The sequence below is a fragment of the Choloepus didactylus genome, chromosome 14 (assembly GCF_015220235.1).
Source record: "Choloepus didactylus isolate mChoDid1 chromosome 14, mChoDid1.pri, whole genome shotgun sequence".
Classification (NCBI taxonomy): Eukaryota; Metazoa; Chordata; class Mammalia; order Pilosa; family Megalonychidae; genus Choloepus; species Choloepus didactylus.
The window spans coordinates 54,103,724-54,125,017 of NC_051320.1; the positions used below are offsets into that span (position 1 = coordinate 54,103,724).

General features: G+C 37.8%; 1 protein-coding gene across 2 annotated transcripts in view; it reads right to left on the minus strand.

The window, feature by feature from the left end:
• STK3 (serine/threonine kinase 3) overlaps positions 1-21,294 on the minus strand; it is a 344,700-nt gene that overhangs the window by 139,189 nt on the left and 184,217 nt on the right. For both annotated transcript variants that reach the window (XM_037802741.1, XM_037802742.1), the window contains exon 8: positions 1,531-1,656. In XM_037802741.1, coding sequence (XP_037658669.1) covers positions 1,531-1,656 — 126 coding nt within the window. The remainder of the gene's footprint in view (positions 1-1,530; positions 1,657-21,294) is intronic.

The following is a 21,294-nucleotide window of genomic DNA, read 5'->3' on the forward strand; positions in this document are numbered from 1 at the left end:
TTTACATCATCCCAGTCACATATTTATCTTTTTAGAATTAATGCACAATAATAAGCTTATGAAAAGAATGCCTGTAAGAGGATGCCATTTAAAATTGTGAATCATGATTTCATTGGTGAAAATCACATCTAGAATACAAACTTAAAGCATCTGTCTCACCTGGTAGTTCATAGTGACTGCTAAATGACCCTGAATAACAGATATAGTTATACATCTAAAGGAAATGATTATAAATCAGCTCTGCAAAGATGCACATTTCTCCTTATCCTGGCTACTATAAAACACAAGGCTTAGAAAAGGGTAGAAGAATTTATAAAGGAATCCCAATTGAAGAACCAGTCTCTGAAATAAAAACTCAATTTAAATTAGCAAAAAAATTGCTATTTGTATCTAAAAATCATTCAATTAAAAGAAAAAACTTCTATGGAAAAACCTATGATAACATCAAAGATATTTTCATTCAGTAAAAAAATATTATCTGTGTTCTTAGGCTTTATGACTCTCTGGAGTGTTCATATCTGTATCTTTCTCCAGAAAAAAATTACTTAGTTTGAAATATAGGAAAAAATGATTAGGAAAGGGCAGAAGCATAAGACGTAAAACATGTGATATAAATACAATTATTTTATTCTGTTGTGGAAATGCATTGACACCTTGTTTTAGTTTCCTTGTTGCTTAAGCAAATACTATGCAATGGGATGGCTTAAACAATGGGAATTTATTGCTTTGCAGTTTCGAGGCTAGGTAAAGTCCAAAATCGAGGCGTCCCCCAGGCAGTGTTTTCTCTAAGAGGACTGTGGTGTTTTGGGACCAGCTGCCAGCGATCCTTGGCCCTTAGCTTTTCTGTCACATGGTAATGCACATGGCAGCCTCTCCTGGCTTCTCTGGGTTCTGTTGACTTCTGACATTTGCCCATGGCTTTTTTTCTGTCTTTCTTTCCTTTTATAAAGGACTCCAGCCAACCTTATTCATTTGGTCACACCTTAACTGAAGTAACATCTTGAAGAGATCTTATTTATAATGGGTATACACCCACAGGAATGGATTAAGTTTAAGAACACGATTTTGGGACTATACAGCCACACACATCAAAATAAAAGTAAAGGATTGAACTGGTCTAATATGCTAACTTCTTAAATGTCCTTCCTGCTTTCTCTAGTTCCTCTCTTTCACTGTAATGCTCTTTATCACAGTGGAAGAACACTTAAAAGAAAGTTTCAGAAGACAGAACACAAAATTGGCCAAATTCAAGACATTATTGATTCAACAAACACATAATGAGCGTCAACCAGATGTGAGGCCCTGTGAAAGCCTACTTTACCAACCTTACATTCTACTAATCACTAATTCTTAAGACATCTGAAAAGAATAACAGACATTTAATGAAGGCAAAATATATTACGAGGTCTAATGAACAAATACATCACTTGTGTAAAAACAGTAAATGTTACTCTATTTGAAGAAACAAAACAAAATTATAGAAAAGTGAATCAGAAGACAAAAATTAACTTTTTGAGGATGATTACGAACCGAATTTTCTTCCTCCTCTTCTAGTTCTCGCTGTTGTTCTTCATGTCTTTTAACTTTGATCTCCATAGCTTCTGTAATCAGGTCTCTTAAAATTGATACAGGTTTTGCATTCTTGATAAAAGGATGCTAGAAAAGAAATTCAACGTTATAAATTCAAAGATTTCTCTAAACTATATTTAAAAGATATTAAAACATGTAAAGGTTAATCAGGATCACAGGCTTCAATGATATTTTTTCATCTAGAATTAAAACTATAGGTTAAGAAAAGAATATTTCAGCTGCTTTGGAAAGATTTTGCTTTTGGGTTTACTTTTTTTTTTTTTTTTAAGAAAACCATTAAAGTTCACACACAAAAATGCAACCCTGTAATGAACAAAACTGTATTATCCTTAAAAACATAATTGTTGGGGAGAACCTAAGATGGCAGCTAGGAGGGACAGGGCAAAAAAAACACCTCCGTGAAAAATACTAGATAAAAGTCAGAAAGTGACCCAGAACACCAGTTCCAGCGATACACAGCTGGACAAGGTCTGCTAAATCCACAGGGACCGTGCACTTGGTGAAACCAGGAGTCTGCGTTCTGAAACAAGTGAGTAAACCTGCTGAATGTCCTGCAGCCACGATACGGTGTGGGGAAACCGTGCATTGGCATTTGGAGGCAGACTAGTTCTTTGTTAAAAAACCCAAAAGCAGCTACAGATATGGCAGCGAGAACCACACAGGGAAGTGTGGCAGGAACAGGCTGTGCGAATGCCTCAATATCTGGCATGGGAGATAGCCTTTTAAGTACTCGCTGCTAACTGTCTTGGAGCAAGGCAGGCAGAGGTGAGCCAAAATGGGAAAATAACCAAGCCACTTGCAGCCATCTTCCTGGCGGGCTAGGAACGCTCCTGCCCGGCCCCAGGGCCACAGCCCAGAGCTGCGCCAAAAACCCAGTGTGACAGAGGGTGCTCCCAGCATCATGCGTACATGCCACAGGTCAGGCATGGACAATAGCCTTTCATGCACCGACAACTAATTGTCCCAGAGCCGGGAAGGTGGAGCTGTGCGAAAAGGGGGAAATTAACGCGCCCCATACAGCCATCCTTATAGCAGGCTGGGAATGCCCCTTCACGGTCCGGCGGCCCAGAACTTCCCTTGAGGGATGGTGTGCACTTGTGACGTAGCACAACCTTCCCTCAGCAGAGGCCCTAGAAGGGCACGGCTTGGAGCAGGGACCCACTTGGAAATCCCAGGGACCATAAGCTAATACCAAGGACTTGTGGGTCAGCAGCAGAGACAATCTGTGGCAAGACTGAAATGAAGGTTTAGACTCTTGCAGCAGCCTTAAATCTCCAGGAACACCTGGGAGATTTGATGATTAAAGCTGCCCTCCCTTCCTAACCACTCAGACACATGCCCCACATTCAGGGTGGACAGCACCAACAACAACCAAACTTGGTGCACCAGTTGGACCCCACAAGAATCAGACCCCCACACACCACAAAGACAAAGTTGGGGAGAACTGACTTGAGGGGAACAGGTGACTCGTGGACGCCATCTGCTGGTTAGTTAGAGAAACTGTACTCCACCAAGCTGAAGATCTGACAAATCAGAAATTAGGCTTTGAATAATCCTACATATCCTAAAAGAACCCTATCAAGTAAAGCAAATGCCAAGAGGCCAAAAACAACAGAAAATTTTAAAGCATATGAAAAAAACCAGATGATATGGATAACCCAAACCCAAACACCCAAATCAAAAGATCAGAGGAGACAACAGTACTTGAAGCAGTTAATCAAAGAACTAAAGACAAACAACGAGAGCATGGCACAGGATATAAAGGACATGAAGAAGAGCATGGCACAGGATATAAAGGACATGAAGAAGACCCTAGAAGAGCATAGAGAAGAAATTGCAAGAGTAAATAAAAAAATAGATGATCTTATAGAAATAAAAATAACTGTTGACCAAATTAAAAAGATTCTGGATACTCATAGTACAAGACTACAGGAAGGTGAGCAATGAATCAGCAACCTTGAGGGCCACAGAATGGACAATGAAAGAACAAAAGAAAGAATGGGGAAAAAAATAAAAAAAATCAAAATGGACCTCAGGGATATGATTGATAAAATAAAGCGTCCAAATATAAGACTCATTGGTGTCCCAGAAGGGGAAGACAAGGGTTAAGGTCTAGAAAGAGTATTCAAAGAAATTGTTGGGGAAAACTTCCCAAACCTTCTACACAACATAAATACACAAAGCATAAATGCCCAGCAATCTCCAAATAGAATAAATACAAAGAAACCCACTCCAAGACATATTCTGATCAGACTGTCAAATACTGAGAAGAAGCAAGTTCTGAAAGAAGCAAGAGAAAAGCAATTCACCACATACAAAGGAAACAACATAAGACTAAGTAGTGACTACTCAGCGGCCACCATGGAGGCGAGAAGGCAGTGGTATGACATATTTAAAATTCTGAGAGAGAAAAATTTCCAACCAAGAATACTTTATCCAGCAAAACTCTCCTTCAAATCTGAGGGAGAGCATACATTTTTCACAGTCAAACAAATGCTGAGAGATTTTGCTAATAAAAGAACTGCCCTACTTCAGACACTAAAGGGAGCCCTACTGACAGAGAAACAAAGAAAGGAGAGAGAGATACGGAGAAAGGTTCAGTACTAAAAAGATTCAATATTGGTTCATTAAAGGACCATAAGAGAGAGAGGGAAAAAATATATCAGACAAACAAACCAAAGGATAGGATGGCTGATTCAAGAAATGCCTTCACAGTAATAACATTGAATGTAAATGGATTAAATTTCCCAATTAAAAGATATAGCTTGGCAGAATCGATCAAAAAATATGAACCATCAATAAGCTGCATCCAAGAGACTCATCTTAGACACAGGGACACAAAGAAATTGAAAGTGAAAGGACAGGAAAAAATATTTCATGCAAGCTACAGCCAAACGAAAGCAGGAGTAGCAATATTAATCTCAGATAAAATAGACTTTAAATGCAAGGATGTTAGGAGAGACAAAGAAGGCCACTATATACTAATAAAAGGGGAAATAACATTCATAAATGTTTATGCACCCAATCATGGTGCCACAAAATACATGAGACAAACACTGGCAAAACTAAAGGAAGCAATGGACGTTTCCACAATAATTGTGGGAGACTTCAACACATCACTCTCTCCTATAGATAGATCAACCAGACAGAAGATCAATAAGGAAACTGAAAACCTAAACAACTGGATAAATGAATTTGATTTAACAGACATATATAGAATATTACATCCCAAATCACCAGGATACACATTCTTCTCTAGTGATCAACGGAACTTTCTCCAGAATAGATCATATGCTGGGACATAAAACAAGCCTCAATAAATTTAAAAAAATTGAAATTATTCAAAGCACATTCTCTGACCACAGTGGAATACAATTAGAAGTCAATAACCATCAGAGACTTAGAAAATTCACAAACACCTGGAGGTTAAACAACACACTGCTAAAACAGATGGTTTATAATGTAGAATGTAGGGGAACTAGCTATAGAGAGCAATTGGTGAAGGGGGAACAATAACCCAACAAGAACAGATAAGCTATCGTGGGTGAGTTTAACATTCTGGGAATGCCCAGGAATGACTATGGTTTGTTAATTTCTGGTGGGTGTGGTGGGAACAAGTTCACAGAAATATTGCTATATTAGGTTATTTTCTTGGGGTAGAGTAGGAACATGTTGGACTCTCTTGTTATTGTTTGTTTGAAATGTTTTTTTATTGTATTAAAAAAAATTTTTTTTATATAGTTGATTTTTAAAAAAAGAATTAATTGGAAAAAAAAAAAAAACAAAAAAAAAAAAAAAAAACAGTGAAAAAAATATGCAGAGCCCCCTTGAGGAGCTGGTGGAGAATGCAGGGGTGTTGGGTTCCCCGACCTGGATGGTTGCTGACGTGCTCACAGACATAGGGGACTGGTGGTTTGATGGGCTGAGCCCTCTAACACAGGACTTGCCCTTGGGAAGACTGTTGCTGCAAAGGAGAGACCAGGCCTCCCTACAATTGTGCCTAAGAGCTTCCTCCTGAATGCCTCTTTGTTGCTCAGATATGGCCCTCTTTTTCTAGCTAAGGCAACTTGGCAGGTGAAATCACTGCCCTCTCCGCTAAGTGGGATCTGACACCCAGGGGAGTGAATCTCCCTGGCAACGTGGAATATGACTCTTGGGGAGGAATCTAGACCTGGCATCGTGGAATGGAGAACATCTTCTTGACCAAAAGGGGCATGTAAAAGGAAATGAAATAAGTTTCACTGGCAGAAAGTTTCCAAAAGGAGCCGAGAGGTCACTCTGGTGGGCACTCTTACGCGCATTATAGACAACATTTTTAGGTTCTAACAAATTGGAACAGCTAGCAGTAAATACCTGAACTATCAAACTACCACCCAGAACCCATGAATCTTGAAGACGATTGTATAAAAATGTAGCTTATGAGGGGTGACAATGTGATTGGGAAAGCCATGTGGATCACACTCCCCTTTGTCTCATTTATGGATGGATGAGTAGAAAAATGGAGGAAGAAAAAAAAAGGCACCCAGTGTTAATTTACTTTAATTGCTCTTTTTCACTTTAATTTTTATTCTTATTATTTTTGTGTGTGTGGTAATGAAAATGTCAAAAATTAATTCTGGTGATGAACGCACAACTACATAATGGTTCTGTGAACAACTGAATGTATGCTTGTTTTGTATGACCGCATGGTATGTATACATATCTCAATAAATATGAATAAAAAAAACTGTCCAAAGGAAGTGTAGATTAATAGTAAGAAAAGAATAGGTTTGTGATCATATCACATATAAAAATAAATTTATTCTGGCATTTATCTACAGAATTTAATTAATCTTAAATTGACAGTCAAAATCAGTAGTCAAAGGAGGCCAATTATTTTGTTACTTCTTTTAGGTATTTTCTATTTTATTATGCCTTGAATAATTGAATCATCTCCAGTGAAGACATTTTAAAAAATAGCAATAAAGGAAAACTAATTTTCAGAAAACAAATATTGCCTTATTTCTAAACTATATACAAAATGTTTTCATTTCTTTTTTTTTAATATCACCCTGATCTAGCTAAAATATCTGAGTTCTCTACTATTTTCATAAGCAGAAAGGAAACTATCAGACTAGATCTGGGTTTTTAATGGTTGGTTGGTTGGTTTTTGGTAGTGGGAGGCTGAGAGAAAGTAGAGAGAGAGATTATAGGTATAATTTAAGGTAGGTAATATTGTGAGGCAGACAATCCAGCTTCAAAATGTAATTTTCATAATTATATGCCAATAGGTACTGTCAGGTAAAAGTAATCTGAGTTAAAATAATATTAAAATAATATTAAAATAGTAAAGATCAATACAGCACAGAAACATTCTTAAAAACAAAAAATTTTAGTACTAAAGAAAAAATCAGAGACATCTAAAAGAGGCTTTGAGATGATAAACATATCATTTGAGAAAAGTATAAGTAAGAATTGTCAGATTACAGAAGTACTAGGATTGCTTGCAAAGAACCAAAATTTTTTTGATGACAGTTATAGATTCATCACCTGAAAATTAAGTACAAAAGAAGTTATAATAAATAAATTTAGAAATAAATTAAACATATCTATGTTGGAAACTCTGAGTCGTCCACCAAAATAGAGTTCTGGCTGTGTCTATGGCTGCCCACCTAGATCCTACATTTCTCAGCCTCCTTTTCAGCATGGTGTGACTATGTAAGTTCTCACCAATGGAATGTGAGAGCAAGTGTTATGCTCCACTTCCTGTTCTGGGCTTAAACACTGAGTACATATATCTTCTGGAATCTCATTTCCTTTGGCTAGTCTGGAATACGGAGATATATCTGTGATGCAGCTTCAACTATGAAGACAAGGATAGTGCTCCAGAGGATGGTGGAGCCACAAGAAGGAAAGTACACTGGTAGAGAAAATTTGAGAAATGTTGGTAAAAACTTTACAAATAAAATTTTTTTTTTTTTTTTTTTTTTTTTTTTTTACTTTAATTGTTCCTTTTCACTTTAATTTTTATTCTTATTATTTTTGTGTGTGGTAATGAAAATATTCAAAAATTAATTTTGGTGATGAATGCACAACTATATAATGGTACTATGAACAACTCAATGCACACTTTGTATGACTGCATGGTATGTGAATATAGCTCAATAAAAATGAATTTTAAAAAAACAAAATCCAAAAAAAATAAAATAAAATATACATTCTGCTAATCTCCCCTTTTGTTTAAAATAATTACTGATAAGGAAGGATTTACTTCTGCCATTTAGCTATTTGTTTTCTGTATGTCTTATATGTTTGTTTCTTAATTACTCCATAGCTACTTTTTAATATTTAGTTGTTATTTGCAGTGGGCCATTTTAATTCCCTTCTTTCCTTTTGTGTGTATATTTGTTAATTTTTTAATGGTTACCTTACTGGCAGTTTTTTTTTATCACTTTAATATGTCATCCCACTGCCTTCTGGGCTCCATGGTTTCTAATGAGAAATCGGCTATTGGTTTTATTGAGGATCTCTTATGCATGATTAGTCACCTCTTGCTTGGTGCTTTCAGGAGTCTCTCTTTTGTCTTTCAACAATTTAAGTATAATGTATCTCAGTTTAGATCTCTTTCAGTTTGTGCAGTTTTGAGTTCATTGAGCTGCTTGGATGTGTAGATTTATGGAGTTTTCAGCCATTGTTTCTTCAAATATTCTTCTCCAATCTCCCATCCCCCCTGCCTCTTCTCCTTTTGGGACTCCCACAATGTGTATGTTGGCATGCTTGATGGTGTCCCATCAGTCCCTTAGGCTCTCTTCACTTTTCATTCTTTTTTCCTTCTATTCCTCTAGCCTGGATAATTTCAATTGTCCTATCAAGTTTGCTGATTCTTTCTTCTGTCCACTTGCAACTGCTGTTCAATTCTTCTAATGAACTTTTTGCTTCAGATATTGTATTTTTCAAGTCAAGAATTTCTATTTGTTTCCTTTTAACAATTTATATCCCTTTATTGATTTTCTCATTTTGTTCAAGCATCATTTCCCTAGTTTCCTTTAGTCCTTTGTCCATGATTTCCTTTAGCTCTTTGAACACATTTAAAACAGTTGATTTATAGTCTTTTCCTAGTAAGTCCAATGTCTGGGCTTCCTCAGGGACAATTTTGATTTTTTCCTTTAATTGGGCCATACTTTCCTAATCCTTTGTACGTTTTGTGAATTTCTGTTGTAATCTCATTGAAATATAACAGGGTGACTCGGAAAATGAGATTCTTCACTTTCCACAGGGTTTGCTGTTTGCTTGATTGTGGAAGGCTTAGCTTGTGTTCGGCCAGGGTTTTGACAAGATTTCCTTGAATATCAGGAGCTGGATGCTGACGGTGAGGGTGGATGGCTCCTGGCACAGCATCGTGGCAGCAGAGGGAACCAAGGAATGCAGATCCAGGGTAGGCGGCAGCAGGCACGTCACTCACACAGGCCTGGGAAGCAGGGGTTCCAGGGCAGGGCCCCAGTCCTGTCAGCTCCATGTCTGCTTCCGTGGGCTGAGCTCTGAGGCTGGGCATGGCCAGGGCCTTGTTATGCGGGATTTTGGGTCCACCTCAGGACACTTTTGTGGTAGGCAGAATGCCTCTCTCCCCACGCCCACATCCACATCTTAGTCCCTGGAACCTGGGGATACGTTACCCGCCTACCCGCCTCCGAGCCCTTTACAAATAAAATTGAAGATATGTTCTCTGCCTTAAGGAACTTACCATCTAGAATAAGGAAAAACAACAAATGTAGGTTAAAAAATTACAATATGAAATACAAGTTACATACATGATGGTTTAGCACATCTTATGTGACTAACAGTCAGGGAACATAAGAGTAGGAACAGAATGGATGAAGTAATCACAGATGTCTTATACAGAAGAGATAGACCATTTTAGGGAAGAGGAACAGAATGAACAATATTAACAGAGACACAAAGAAAGAGGATGTACTGTATGTTAGAACACAGTAGGGAGATCTGCCCAGTCAAAGCAGAAATGCCATTTAGATGAGTGGTGATCTGTGAGGTTAGATACAAGCAACAGTAGGGCAAGAAGAATAAATGCTTAGAATGAGAAGTCTGAATTTCATCTAAGAGACAGCCACTTTACATTAACAAAAGAATAACATAAGGGAAAGAATGCCTTTGTTAGGTTAATCCTGCAACAGAGTTTAAAAATGAAACAGAATAGCAAAAAATTGTAATAATCCAGGTGTGAAACACTGAGAACCTGGTTTTAAAAATAACTGCAAAAATAGAAAATAGTGAATCTGATGGGATAATGAGAAGGACATAGCGACTGATTTCATATATAACAGCAGAGAGAGAAGGCCAATACTGTAAAAACTGGGGAACCAGTAGAACTGCATCGCTTTGAAAAGGTATAGAAATCTCAAACTATTATTATACTTTATCTTCTCAGGGATAGCTATGAGCTATAAGCCACCCATCCAAGAAACTGATTTATTTGCAAGAATTGCCAAAGTACAGATTTGGTCCATCCAGGTTATTGCAAACTTACTTTAGTGCAGTTCATTGTGCACTGACTACTGTTATGTTACCATTGGTCTATAGAGCTTAACTTTCTTAATCTCAAGATCTCAGTATGTGTGATTCCATTTGAACTCACATTTTCTCTACAACTGCTACAGACATGATTCTGACCAACAAGGAAGAATGAAGTTACAAGAAAACTTCAAAAACAAGCCCATATTATTTTAGCATTCTTGATATTCTGAAAAGGAAAAGTTTATCAGACACACTGACAGATTCTTCAAGTATAGTTTTAAAGGCTTTTTATAAGTAACAAGTGGTAAAATTAAAACTGGAAAACAGCATAAAAAAAGAACGCAGAGAAAGAAAATTGGCAAAAGTAAACTATAGGCTACAGCCAAGAAGGACACTTTGAAAAATGCACAGAAGCTGAGAGAGTAGCTGCAGATGAGAGACAGGTTGAAGATGGTCATTGAAAGCAGACTCTTGCTCTGGAGAAGCTAAGAGAGGACAAAAACCCCAAGAGCAACTGAGAGTGACAGTCTGAAGAGGAGCTGTGGCCTAGAGAAGAACGTCCTGGGAGAAAGCCATCTTGAAACCAGAACTTGGAGCAGATGCCAGCCACGTGCGTTCCCAGCTAACAGAGGTTTCCCGGATGCCATTGTCCATCCTCCAGTGAAGGTACCCTACTGTTGGTGCGTTATCTTGGATACTTTATGGCCTTAAGACCATAACTGTGTAACCAAACAAACCCCCTTTATAAAAGCCAAAAAAAAAAAAAAAAAAAAAAGTAAACTGTAAAAATTGTTACAAAAATGTTTTTATTATGTAATCATTGACTGGCATTTTAGTTAAATACAGAAAGTAAAAAGTTTCATTAATTCACAAAAAAAAGAAATGAATTCAACTACATGCTTTCTACATGAAATATACTAAAATAAATTCAACACATGCTTCTATAAGACATACTTAACACAAAAGAACTTGGGTAAAGTTAAAGATAGGCAAATGAAATAGTCAAACATAAAAAGATATTTAAAATAGCAACATTTTTAAAAAGCTGAATTGACAGCAAAAAAGTAAATAAGTCACTCAGCATTTAAAAAGGACATAATAGAAAATGAAGATATTATAGTTTTAACTTGATATATTTATGTAGCATTGTGATATGTAACAAATAGAGAGATATAATAAGCAGATCTAAAAAATTAAGGCATGGAATATTTTAATATTCCTTTCACAGACACAAAAATAAAACAAGCAAAACCTAAGTAAAGATTAAAATAACCTGAATAATATAATCATATTGGTTTTATAGAAAAATCAAACGTTCTACCCAAAAAACAGAAGGTACTTGTCTTTATTAAGTGCCTAGAAAAGCATGTTGGACCAGCATAAGAATAAAGAGAACCATGAGACAGAATAGAATGTCCAGAAATGGAACATAATACATGAAAAAGAAACTAGTATATTATGAAGATAGCATTTCTAATCAGTGAGGAAAAAAATAGCTCAAACCAAAACTGGTACTGAGATAAATGCCTGTCTTGGGTGGGGTGGGGGGGTAATTTAACCAGATCCTTGTTCCAGACAACACCAAAATAAATTCCAAATATATTAGGGAGTTAATGGAAATATGGGGAAAAAAAGAAGGTAACATAGGAGAATGTTTATACATTCAGTTCAATGCAATAAAAGGGGGAAAAAAGATGGCTTCGAATACATATAACTTAAAAACATTTGAATCGCAAAAAAAAAACAAACAAACCGTAAACTAAAAAATACAGTTGAAATATTTTTGTCAGACAAGAGACTATTTAAAAGAAGGGTATTTAAAAACATATTTATAAGAAAAAGATGAAAACACCAAATTCTAAAAGGAAATAAAGTTTCACTGTTTTTTAAATGCATCTAAAATAAAAACTAAACTAAAAGAGAGTGTAGAAAGTCTGGCCTAATGAAAAGACAAAACAGTACCCAAAATCAATCTGTCACATTCATGATTCTGTATTTTAAAAATTAACGCCGCCGAAATAATTTATTTTTTAATATCTAAAATATTTCCCCTTAGATTTTGTTCCTGTTCTGAATTAACAATTTCTGGACTGATAGATTTCAAATTAATGACAGTTAATGCAAAAAAGCTTCAGAGAAAACAAGAGTTTAAAGTGAACTGAAGAAGAGACTTCTGCTTCCAGACAGATGTAGCCATACCTTTACCTGCCCCTAAGTACAGCTGAAACTGGGCATTATATAAAACAAAAATAAAAAAAAATCTGGAAGGTGGAGGGAAGCCAGATTGACTAGGAATCATAGGATCCAAGAAAGGACGTAGTTATGAGTTTCATTGGTTTTACTTTTGCCTCATATATCTCAGATTGGGTACTGGAGAAGCTGACAACTCAGAACCACCAATGGGCACAGAACAAAAGCCCACAAGAAAGCCTGCTCTCTCATGTCAAAGGACCAGTAAAGGGACAGTCTAGCAAGAAAGAAAAGTTGTAGACAACAACCATTGTACTCTAGTTAAATACCTCAGAAAAAAACTATGATCCCACTCCCACCAGAAAAGGCTGAGTGGGAAGCCGATAATTCCTCTCATGCCCAGGTTTAAATTGAAAAATCAATCATCTGTCATGAATCTGAGAAACTTAAAGTTAAATGGGAGAAGACAATCAACATTCACCAACACCAATATGGCACCAATATTAGAATTATCTGACAAGGATTTTAAAGTAGCCATCACAAAAATGATTCAACATGCAATTATAAACATGCTTGTAAACAAATGAAAAATTAGAAAGTCTCAGCAAAGAAACAGAAGATAAAAAAAGAAACAAATAGAAATTTTAGGACTGAAAAATACAGTAACCAAAATTTTAAAATTTAATGGAGCAGTCAAGTGGAGATGACAAAGGAAACAATCAGTGAAATGGAAGATAGAATAATTACGTAATTTACACAAAAAAGAGAAAATAGACTAAAACAATGAACAGAAACTCAGGGATCTGTGGGAATAAAACAAAAGACCTAACATTCATATCATCAGAGTTCTATTAAGTGAGGAGAAAGGATGGGACTGTAAAAGTATTTGAAACAATAATGGCTGAAAATATACCAAATTTGGCAAGAGACATAAACCTACAGATTAAGCTGAACAAACCCCAAAGAGGATAAACCCAAAGAAATCCATACCAAGACACAACATAATTAAGCTTCTGAAAACTAAAGACAAAGAAAATATCTTGAAAATAGCAAGAGAGAAATGACACCTTACTTTTATAGGTAAAACAACTCAAATGACAGTGGACTTCTCATAGGAACCATGAAGGCCAGATGAAAGTGGCACAACATTTTTGATAAAAGAAGAGCTGCAAACCCAGAATTCTATATCCAGTGAAAATATCCTTCACAAATGAAGGGAAAATCAAGACATTATCAGTTGAAGGAAAAGTTAAGAGAATTTGTTGCAGAAGACCTACCCTGAAATAATGGCTAATGGAAGTTCTCTTTTCAGAAAAGATAAAAGAAGTAACCTTGGAAGATCAGGATGAAAGAACAATGGAAAGAGCATAAATATGGGCAAATACAATAGACTTTCCTTCTCCTCTTGAATTTTCTATATTTTGTCTAATGGTTGAAGCAAAAAGATTAACACTGTTTGATATGATTCTCAGTGTATACAGAGGAAAATATTTAAGACAATTGTATTATACATGAGAGAGGGTAAACAGACATAAAGAGGATAAACACACCTCAAATTGGTGGGAGATCTGAGTGACCAGTTGTTCTAGCCAAGCCCAGGGGATGGTTCACATAATGGCTGATCACAGTCAACTTCACCTTCCCACTGGAGGCTAGGCTGGGGAAGAAGCTGACTTTCAAGTTCTAGACTATCCACTAGCAGGTGTAAGGATTGTCTTCAGATTAAGAACTCTAGTGCCATTGGACTGAACTTTAACCTTGTCCCTTAATATCTCTGGGGTAGCAATTTCCTCATCTTTTAAACACTACTAGTTCAACTCAATGATCTCAAAGGATTCTTTAAGTCTAAAAGTCCAAGATTCCTGTAAACTTACACAATTACATGTCTGTGTCATAGAAAATCAACCACCATAAAAATCCAACGTGAAGTTCACTTAAGACTTGTTTATTTGTTTAACAGGCTTCAAAAACCAATATGGTGGAGGAACCTAAGATGGTGGCTAGGTGAGACAGGACAAAAAAAACATCGTGAAAAATACTAGAAAAAAACAGAAGGAGACCCAGAGTACCAGTTTCAGCGATGCGCCAGTTGGATGAGGCCTCCTAGCACCACAGGAGCCATATACTTGGTGTAACCAGGAGTCTGTGTTCCGAAACGACTGAGTAAGCCGGCTGGAAGACCCGCAGCCATGCTGCGGTGTGGGGAATCGGGGGGTTGGCAGCTGGAGACAAACTGGTTCTTTAAGGAAAAAAAAAGGGAAAAACCCAGGAGCGGCCGCAGTTGCTGATGGTGGAAACCACGCAGCGAAACATGACAGGAGCGAGCTGAGCCAGCCTCTCGGTGTCAGCCGAGGAGGATAGCTCATGGCAGACATCCTCGGGACCAGGGGAGTGCAGGGGAGAGCCAGAGGGAGGGAGAAGCCCCGCGGCTTGTAGCTGGATCCCCGGAGGGCTGGATAAACTCCTGCCCAGAGCCGTGCCCACAGCCCAGAGCCCAGAGCCCCGCCAGTTGTCCCGGAACTGGGAAGGAGGAACTGTGCGAAGAGAGGGGGTTGTGGCAACGCCCCATTCAACCATTTTTGCGTCGGGCTGAGAGTGCCCCAGCACGGCAGGGCGGCCTGGGGCTTCCCTTGAGGGACGGCGCACAGTTGTGATGTAGCACAGCCCTCCCTCAGCAGAGGTCCTGGAAGATCACAGCTGCGAAAGAGGGCCTGCTCGGAAAACCCAGGGACGCTGCGCCAAGTCCAGTGGTTTGTGGGTCAGCGAGAGAGAGGGTCTGGGACGGATCCGAAATGAAGGCTTAGACTCTTGTGACGGCCTTGAATCTCCAGGAACACCTGGGGGGATTGAATATTAAAACTGCCCTGCCTCCCTGGCCACCCGGACACATGCCCCACATTCAGGGCGGACAGCTCTAGCAACACACCCAAACTGAGTTCACCAACTGAACCCCCACAAGAATCATTTCCCCACACACCGCGGGGACAAGGTTGAGGAGAGCTGACTTGAGGGGTATAGGTGACTCACAGACGCCACCTGCTGGTTAGCTAGAGAAAATGTATGCCACCAACCTGTGTTTCTGGAAAAATTAGATTGGCATTTTTTTTTTTTAACAACTCGAAAGAACCCTATCAAGCAAACCAAATGCCAAGAGGCCAAAAACAACAGAAAATCTCAATGCATATGATAAAACAAGAGGATATGGAGAACCCAAGTCCAAACACCGATATCAAAATATCAGAAGACACCCAGTTCTTGGCTCAATTAATCAAAGAACTACAATCGAGGAACGAAAACATGGCAAAGGATTTAAAGGACATCAAGAAGACCATGGCCCAGGATATAAGCGACGTAAGGAAGACCCTAGAAGAGCATAAAGAAGATGTTGCAAGAGTAAACAAAAAAAATAGAAGATCTTATGGAAATAAAACTGTTGGCCAAATTAAAAAGATTCTGGATATTCACAATACAAGATTAGAGGAAGCTGAACAAAGACTCAAAGTCCTAGAAGTCCACAGAACACAAAATGAAAAAACAAAAGAAAGAATGAAGAAAAAAATCGGAAAAATTGAAATGGATCTCAGGGATAGGATAGATAAAATAAAATGTCCAAACTTAAGACTCATTGGTGTCCCAGAAGGGGAAGAGAAGGGTAAAGGTCTAGAAAGACTATTCAAAGAAATTTTGGGGGAAAACTTCCCCAACCTTCTACACAATATAAATACACAAAGCATAAATGCCCAGCAATCTCCAAATAGAATAAATCCAAATAAACCCACTCCGAGACATATTCTGATCAGACTCTCAAGTACTGAAGAGAAGGAGCAAGTTCTGAAAGCAGCAAGAGAAAAGCAATTTGCCACATACAAAAGAAACAACATAAGACTAAGTTGTGACTACTCAGCGGCCACCATGGAGGCTAGAAGGCAGTGGCATGACATATTTAAAATTCTGAGAGAGAAAAATTTCCAACCAAGAATACTTTATCCAGCAAAACTCTCCTTCAAATCTGATGGACAGCTTAAATTTTTCACAGACAAACAAATCCTGAGAGACTTTGCCAATAAAAGACCTGCCCTACTCCAGATACTAAAGAGAGCCCTACTGACAGAGACACAAAGAAAGTAGAAAGATATATAGAGAATTTCAACAGACGTATATAGAACCTTACATCCCAAATCACCAGGACACTCATTTTTCTCTAGGGATCATGGATCTTTCTCCAGAAGGGAACATAGGCTGGGACATAAAACAAGCCTCAAGAAATTTAAGAAGAAAAAAGAAAATTGAATATATTCAAAGCACATACTCCAACCACAATGGAATACAAACAGAAGTCAATAATTTTTTGAATTGTAACTCTACTATTTACTTCCTACATGATATAAAATACACAAACTCTACGGACAAATCAGTGGTTTTGAACTCAATGTAAAATATGTAATTTTTGACAAGAACTATATAAAGGTGGGGGAATGGAGGAGTATAGGAACATAGTCTATGTGTCCTATAGAAGTTAAGCTGGGGTCAAAGAGAAATGGGGGAAGGGGCAATGGGGAGTTAAGAAATGAGTGTAAGGTTGCTGTTTGAGGTGAACAGAAATTTCTAGCAACGGAGGGTGGGAAGGTGATAGCATTACAACATTCTAAATGTGATTAATCCCACTAATGGAATGCTAGGGAGGGGGTGGAATGGGAAGATTTAGGCTGTATATATGTTTCCACAGTTGAGAAAAAAAAAAAAAAAAGTCTAAATAGACAACAATTGAATGCCAAGGATGACCCTGGATAGGATCAGACGATGGAGGACACGAGGCTCAAAGGGACATAGTTGAGACATAAGGAAAAGGAAATATAGAATGTAAGCTTTGTATCATTGTTGAATCTCTTGTACTTCTTAGCTGCGCTTAATGGGACTGCATAAAAGAATGTTCTTGTTCATGGGAATTGTATATGAGAATTATAGTGTTTGTTCAAGGATGTGTGCAGCTAGCTCTCATATGTTCAGAAGAGAGAGCAATAGATGATGGATGATAGATAGGGATAGAGGGAGGGAGAGAGGGAGGAAGGAAGGGAAAGAAATAGTGGGACATGTTAAAGTTTGTGGATCGGGGGTATCGGGGGGTATTGGGGGGGTCAGGGAATGCTGGAGTTCTGTGTATGGGGTTTGTATGGTTTTTGCAACTGCTCCTATAACTTTGAATTTATTCCAAAATAAAATGTTAAAAAAAAAAAACAACAAAACCAATATGGCATAATTTGTACATGTAGGCTATAAGTCTGTGTCCACTAGAACTTGGAAATTAGATCTTCTGAAGATGAAAATATAATTTAACTCATAATAGATAAGACATATACAAAACTCTTTTAAGAGAAAGAATGGCTTCTAAGCTTTCAGCAAAGCAAGAACTGAATGAATCTAATGAGACTCTAAGAGATTTAAGATAACTACTCTTAAAAATTTAATCAGAATTTTATGTTAAATAAAGATATACTAATTCAATACATGTATATTAAGCAGTAGATACTAGATGTGCAAATGTAGTTTCAGTTCCCTCCCAAAAGGCATAGTACCCAGCCTTAATTAGTTACAATCTAGAACAAAGACACAGAAACAAGTGATTTCATTCCATATGGTAAATTGTACGCACAAAGTGCTATGGGAACACAGAGGAAGAACAATCAGCCTAAAGGAAGAAGAAAAGGCTTTCTAGGGGAGTATCTAATTTGAATTAGAAACAAATAGACAATGAATATGTAAGTTGAAGAAGGAAAGCAGAGTCGGAGTGTGGGGGTAGTATGAGAAAAGGTACTGAGGATTGAGAAAGCATAGACTGTACAGAAACTACAAGACTATCATTTCAGTATTATAGAGCAAAAAATGAGAGGTAACAAGTGTTCATATAAGAGTAGAGACAAGAAGACTATATTACGATAGCGGGTCTTGAATGATCAACAAAGTACAATAGGAAAAAAAAACAAAAATCAGGAAAACAAAGATTGGCTAAAAAGCACTATATATGAGCATTATATAAAAATAGTTGCTTTCTTGCCCTTATTAGGGAGAAGGATGCTTGAGCCAAACCCAACTGGAAGCCAGCAGGTAATAGAGCTTGTTAATATAATCCTTACAGGTAGACCTCCTGGGACAGAAAGCCAAGTAGAGAAAGGGTGAAAAGTGGGGCGGGTGAGGGTGGGGGCAAATAGAATATGCCCAGCACAACCAATTAATCACCATGTGAGTCATTATAAATGACTTCAGTGAGTCATTTAACCTTTCTGGACTTCAGTACCCTTATCCATAAAATTAGGGAAGTATACTAGAATATTTCTAAAATGCATTTCCATCCTAAAAGCTAAACTGAAAATTAACAGTACTTTTCTTAAAGACAGAATAGAAGATTTTGGAAAGACTAGAAAGAAATACTGGTTAATTTATCCAAAAATCAGTTACTAGATATAATATTTATATTTATTTTCACAATCTTATTTTGTATTATTTGTCCCACATTTTTGTTGTTTCTGCCCCTTCCTTTCTTGCCTTCTTTTGGGTTGAATAATTTAGATACTGAATACAGATAACAATACTAATAAGCCCTGGATTTATGTATTCAATTCCTTTAAGTGATAACAATATGTAAAAATAAATAAATGTAAAAATAAAAGGCGACATTTCCACATGACAGAAAATTTAAAAGGCTCAAAAAGACTATTTAGCGAAAAATAAGTGTCCATCCCATTAGAGAGCAATTTCTTGCCTATTTTACTGAAAATATTTCATTACAAGCATTGATATGTGTGTGTGTGTGTGCGTGCGCGCATATGTATGATAGTTTGGAGGCTTTATGGACCCCAAAAGATCATGTTCTTAAACCTAATCCATTCCTGTGGGTATAAACCTATTGTGGGTGGTGGGGACCTTTTGATAAGGTTATTTCAGTTGAGGCATGCTCCAGATGGGTATTAATCCTCTTACTGGAGTCCTTTATAAGAGGATGAAATACAGAGAGAAAGCTCAGAGGGAAAGCCATGGAAGCAAGAAGCTGAAAGCAACAAAGTCCAGAAGAGAAGGGAGAGACCAGCAGACACCAACATGTGCCTTGCCACCCGACAGAGAAGCCTAGTTATTGTCTTGATGCTTTGAACTCAGAACTATAAGCTTGTAAGCTAATAAATCCCAATTGTTAAAAGCCAGGCCCTTTCTGGTATATTGTTTCAGCAGCTTTAGCAAACTAAAACATGTGTGTGTGTAGGTGTGTGTATTTTACCCTAATGGGCCTTAAAATTGTCTCTAATGTGTAGATAGATATACTTTTAAAAAATGGCACCTTGGGTTCATCAATCAATGAATGGATAAACAAACTGTTGCATATACATACAATGGAATATTAAGAAGTTATAAGAAGGAATGAAATCATGAGGATGAAACTTGAGGATATTATGTTGCATGAAATAAGCCAAAAACAAAAGAACAAACACTGTATGGTCTCACTAACATGAGCTAAGTATAATGAGCAAACTCTTGAGAGTTAAATTCAAGAGCATAGGTTATCAGACAATAGGAAGAGGGTAGAGACTGGGATTGGGCAATTGATGCTTAAGGAGTACAGAATGTTCAATAAGGTTGATTGTAAATGTTTGGAAATGGATAGCACAATACTGTGTGATGGTAGCACAACACTGTAAGTGTAATTAACAAAGCTGAGTTCGAGTATGTTTGAAAGAGGAAGGCTAGGGTCCTGTATGTCACCAGAAGGAAAGTTAGAGGATAAAAACTGGGACTGTTTAACCATGCAAAACCTAGAATGGATGATGACAGTGGTTAATTGTACAAATATAAGAAAATTCTTTAACGAACTAGAACAAATGTGTATCACTATTACAAGGTGTTAGTAATGGGTAGGTAGTATTCCAGTTTGCTAAAGCTGCTGTTATGCAAAATACCAGAAATGGATTGGCTTTTATAAAGGGGATTTATTAGGCTACAAATAAACAGTTCTAAGGCCATTAAAGTGTCCAGACTAATGTATCAATAAGAGGATACCTTCAATGAAGAAAGGCCAATGGCATTCGGAACGCCTCTTTTAGCTGGGAAGGCATGTGGCTGGTGTCTGCCGGTCCTTTGATCCTGGGTTGCTTTTCAAAATGGCTTTCTTCAAAATGTCTCTGGGCTTCTGTCTCTCTTAGCTTCTCTCTGCTCTCTGCTTGGTTCTCCTGGGGTGTTTCTCTCTAAGTGTCTGGGGGTCCTCTTTTAACTTCTCCAGGGCAAACTCTTGGATTCATCTTTTAGCTTAGCATTTCTAAATGTCTGTGTTGGCTCTCAGCTTCTCCCAGGGGCAAACTCTGGATTAGGTATGTTAGCTTCTCTCCAAAATGTCTCTCTCAGTCTAGGCCTCCCTATAATTGTGCCTAACGGCCTCCCCCCAAATGCCTCTTTGTTGCTCAGATGTGGCCCTCTCTCTCTAGCTAAGTCAACTCGGCAGGTGAAATCACTGCTCTCCCCGCTATGTGGGATCTGACACCCAGGGGAGTGAATCTCCCTGGGAACATGGAATATGGAATATGACTCACGGGGAGAAATCTAGACCTGGCATTCTGGGTTCGGGTTCGGGTTAGGGTTTGGGTTAGGGTTACGGTTAGGGTTACGATTAGGGTTGGAGAACATCTTCTTGACCAAAAGGGGGATGTGAAAGGAAATGAAATAAGCTACAGTGGAGGAGATTCCAAAAGGAGACGAGAGGTAACTCTTATAGGCACTCTTATGAACAATATAGACAACCTTCTTAGGTTCTAATGAATTGGAATAGCTAGCAGTAAATACCTGAAACTATCAAACTACAATCCAGAACCCATGAATCTTGAAGACGATTGTATGAAAACGTAGCTTATGCGACAATGTGATTGGGAAAGCCATATGGACCACACTCCCCTTTGTCCAGTATATGGATGGATGAGTAGAAAAAGGGGGGAAGGAAAAAAAAAAAAGGGCACCCAGTGTTCTTTTTTA